We start from the raw sequence: 4,094 nt of genomic DNA, 5'->3' as shown, positions 1-4,094 counted from the left end.
TGTGATAAAACACGTACAGAAGTTCTTGGCGCATTTTCCATTATTTGTTGGACATTTTCTTTTAATTCTTCAGTCCGCTTTTTAGGTCGGCCGCTTCCTTCTTTTCTTGTTACACTGCCCGTTTCACGAAAAACATTAACACAACGCTGAACTGCACTTTGAAAAATTTTGTACTCAACAACGCCGGGAAATTGATTTTGAAATTCTATGAAACATTCCTCAATAGAATACTTCCATATTCCATCAATCTTGCGTCCATTTCTAAAGTAGGACTCTATGATAAACACTTTTTGTTCTTGAGAAAACACCATTTTAAACGCTTTTTAAAACGAAAATATTCAAATTGATAGCGGCGATATAGCTCTTTGACAGATGACGTTTAAGTTCATTTGCTATACGCTACGCCCTACGTCCAAATTTTCAGAACCAACTTAACCACGTTTTTATTTGAACGGTCGTTATTATGTTCCTTTAGACAATTTTACAAAAATATCGCAGATAGGATTTTTTTCGAGTTTCTCTTTTTTTTCTCTAATTTTCCTGGTCTATTATTCTAAGACTTGCCAAGGTCTACATATTCTGAAAGTTTCGAAAAAAAAATCTTATTTCGTTTTAAAGATACAGAAGTTTTAAGAAAATGCGATTTTTAGCCGTTTTTCTGCAATAACTAATATATTTCTGTATCAACAGACATCGGGCTGGGTTCAGTTTGTAATAAAAAGTTACAACTTTTGTCTAAAACAAGACAATGGAAAATAATTTGTATGGATTAGCAACGTGTTATTTTAAAGTCACCATATTTTTTTTGGTATCAATGTGGACAAAACGCCGAATATTAAAAAAAAAACTTAACAATAAAATAATAAAATAAGCTGGAAACAAAAATACAAATTTTTAAAAAAAGAGCACCCTCTGCGACCAACAGAAGCCAAGATAAGATTTTTTTTTTAAATCGTAACGCAATTGTTTATAAACATCAAGACTTGAATTTTTCCCAAAATACAGTTTACGAGATAAACTACGATTTCCCGTGAATTGCATTAAAAAATGTGGAAAATTAACGATCATGAGCCCTTTAAAGAGAAGGTACTGGATAAGTAAACTGTTTGAATTTCAAATTGATGCGCGCTGTAAATTTTGCAATATCTCGGCTTCTATTCATCGTAGAAACTTATTTTTATTTTAAACTGGGGTAGCTCGACGAAAAAATAACAATGAGAGTATTTACGAATTCATAGAGTAGCCCTGAGGCCCAGAAAAAATGCATCTTTTATACTTAATTTTTTTTAATTTACAAAAATTATTGTTAAAGGAAATATTAATTAAAATTTTAATTTCGGAATTATTTTNACACAAAGTTTTTTTAAAAGTACACCTCATCATTCAAATATTGAATATAAGCACCAGTACTACATTTATTTACTATTTACATACATAATAAGCTTTTATTACTCTCTTTCATTTCTAAACAGACTATAACTGCAAAGTCTACTGTTGACGCGAAATCCGAAAACCCGAAATTTTGCAAAATCGTTTTTATTTTTTTTTCTGGCTTTATTTGAAAACGAATTTTAAATAAATTGCATATTTTATTAGATGATATTACTTTGTAATCGCTTAAAAAAGGTTTTTAGCTATCATTAAAAATTTTTCCTGAGTACGGCTCTGAACGCTTTCAAAATACCCGTTTCTATTGGAGGAGAGAGAGAGAGAGGAGAGAATAAAAGTCGATACAGCACAAAATATACAACAATTTTTTTTAATCCATATTTTACAAAGTTGTACCTAATAAAAAAATAATACGAATTTATGAAATATTTTATTATTTTTAATTAGTATTGCTAACAGTAGTAAAAAATTGTTGGATATTTTGCGCGGTATTGACTTTTATACTGTTATGACTTCATCCAATAGATATTTTGAAAGCGTTCAGAGCCGTACTCAGGAAAAATTTTAAATTATAGCCAAAACAAGCTAAAAACTTTTTAAGCGATTACAATAGTAACATCCTCTAATTCAGAATTAAAAATGACTAGATTTTGTCACAAAAATAGCAGCGACGTTTATAAAAAAATTAATACAATGATGTCCCCTCGAAGACGAAAAAAATGTTGACACCATTGTATAGAGCGAAAAAAGTGGCATTGTAAATATGTAATTTATTTTAAAATTCCTTTTCAAATAAAGCCAGAAAAAATTAACAATTTTGGAAAATTTTGGGTTTTTCCGGATATCTCCGAAACTATCCGGAATTTTAAAACTTTCTAAACAGCAAAATTGTTAGGTCTAAAAAACACAACTTTTTTCTAATCTGAGCCACCCCGTATCTCTTACCGTTTCCTAGATCCTAATGCTATCCCAACCTTATCTTGGACACACTATATATCTATGAATTCATCAAACTTTTAAAAAAATAAGTACACTAATCGATCCTACGGAAAAAATTATTATTTATTTTATTTATTCACTATTCGACTTATGTTTGTAGCAATACTGTACAAAAATAGTTTTGGGTCAAACAATGAGAGTTTTTTTTTGTATTTTTTCCGTACAATTGAATGGTATAATAAGTTTTTGATTTTTTTTTTTAAATTTAAACAAGTTATCAACAATTACCGAAAACTTCATTGCTGCAAGTCATTTTTTAATTTTTTGCATTTTTGAGCATGTTTTTGAACTGTGATTACGAATTTTTTTATTTCACCAAAAAGTATATGTCAAAACGAAAAAAATGATTACCGTAAGAATTCTGTACGATGATTTTTTTAAGTAGAATTTTTCTTTGAAAAAAAAATGTTTCAGGCCGAAAAAAATTAATATCTCAGAAACTACTTGATTTTTTTATCTAAAAAAAATTGAGGTTATTTAAGACAGAGAAAGGTATACCTTCACCAAGTTTCGTCAAAATTAAATTATTTTTGCGGAATTGAGAAATAAAAAACGAAAAATCAGAAAAAAACCGGTTTTTCGCATTTCTCTCGGAAATTTTGAGGTTATGTTAAAAAGTGACCTCTACAAAAGTTGTAGATTTTTGCACGATTTACAACTTTTGTATTAGATACTTTTTTGCTTAACGTCAACTTTCGCCATAAATCCCAATTCACAATTTTTAATAACTTTTTCAACCCCCCAAATCAACCCTCCGCCGCCGCTGCTCACGCATTTATTTTTTTTTCGTTTATTTTAAGCCCCTTTACCATTTCCACTTATGAAAGTCCAGGTAACAATTTTCTTTTTTTTTCCCCTCTAAATGAGTTATTTTGATCGTTCTACCAGTTAAATACCCCAACACTTACCATGATCTTGCTCGTGGGTCCCGTAATATTCGACGGCGTGTTATTCACCTGCGGCAGGAACGGCACGATGTTGGGAGCGGGCACGTTACTCTGAGGCTTAGTCGTGCTCTTCCTGGCCACCGCCCTCACGGAATTGCTCTCCTGAGAGGCCAGGACGAAATCGTTGTTGCGGGTGTATTGGACGACGGTGGCCGACTCGTTCTGGAACGGTTATCGTTTTCAAACAAAGAACGGGCGGTGTTAACGAGGCGCACTTACCGGTCCAACTTTCCGGGACGTCCTCACGCCGGTGTGCCTGTTGGTCGCCGCCAGCTCTTCCCTGAACATCGGGCTGAGTCGCGTGGATCCCCTGTATATCCACTCGGTGCGGTTGAAACTGTCGAATAGTACCTGCACCAGCGAGCAGTCGACGCTCTGTACCGTACAAAGCCACCATTTTCCTGAAAGAAAGATGTGAAATTTGTTTCTTTACGTAAAAATCGTAAATGAATTTCGAAAACATGACAAATTATTTTGACATTTGTTTTATGTTCTGGAACGAAAAAGACACTTTTACACCAGGAAAATTAGCGAAAATAAAAGAGAAACTCGAAAAAAGTCCTATCCGCGAGATTATTGTAGAATTGTTTTAAGGAACATAATACAAGACATCTCTCATCTCGTGAGTCAAAAACTTTTATTAGCTAACTTTTCTATTTAAACAAATAAGTGAGGAAAACTGTTTTTTCACTTTGCAGGGAAAACCATCAATTTTAGCGAAAAGTGACTCTCAGACAGCTTGTAGGGAGTAAAATTATC

General features: G+C 32.5%; 1 protein-coding gene across 1 annotated transcript in view; it reads right to left on the bottom strand.

Annotated features, from left to right (window-relative positions):
• The window catches only part of LOC108909991 (histone-lysine N-methyltransferase eggless), a 28,942-nt gene that overhangs the window by 18,203 nt on the left and 6,645 nt on the right, over positions 1–4,094 (bottom strand). The window contains exons 7-8 of the mRNA XM_018714475.1: positions 3,555–3,736; positions 3,297–3,497 (exon numbers count right to left, since the gene is read on the bottom strand). Of these exons, the coding sequence (XP_018569991.1) occupies positions 3,297–3,497; positions 3,555–3,736 (383 nt within the window). The remainder of the gene's footprint in view (positions 1–3,296; positions 3,498–3,554; positions 3,737–4,094) is intronic.

The sequence above is a fragment of the Anoplophora glabripennis genome, unplaced genomic scaffold, assembly GCF_000390285.2.
Source record: "Anoplophora glabripennis isolate ALB-LARVAE unplaced genomic scaffold, Agla_2.0 scaffold721, whole genome shotgun sequence".
Classification (NCBI taxonomy): domain Eukaryota; kingdom Metazoa; phylum Arthropoda; class Insecta; order Coleoptera; family Cerambycidae; genus Anoplophora; species Anoplophora glabripennis.
The sequence above is the reverse complement of the archived record's forward strand: the minus strand, read 5'-3'. Positions and strand labels throughout refer to the sequence as shown.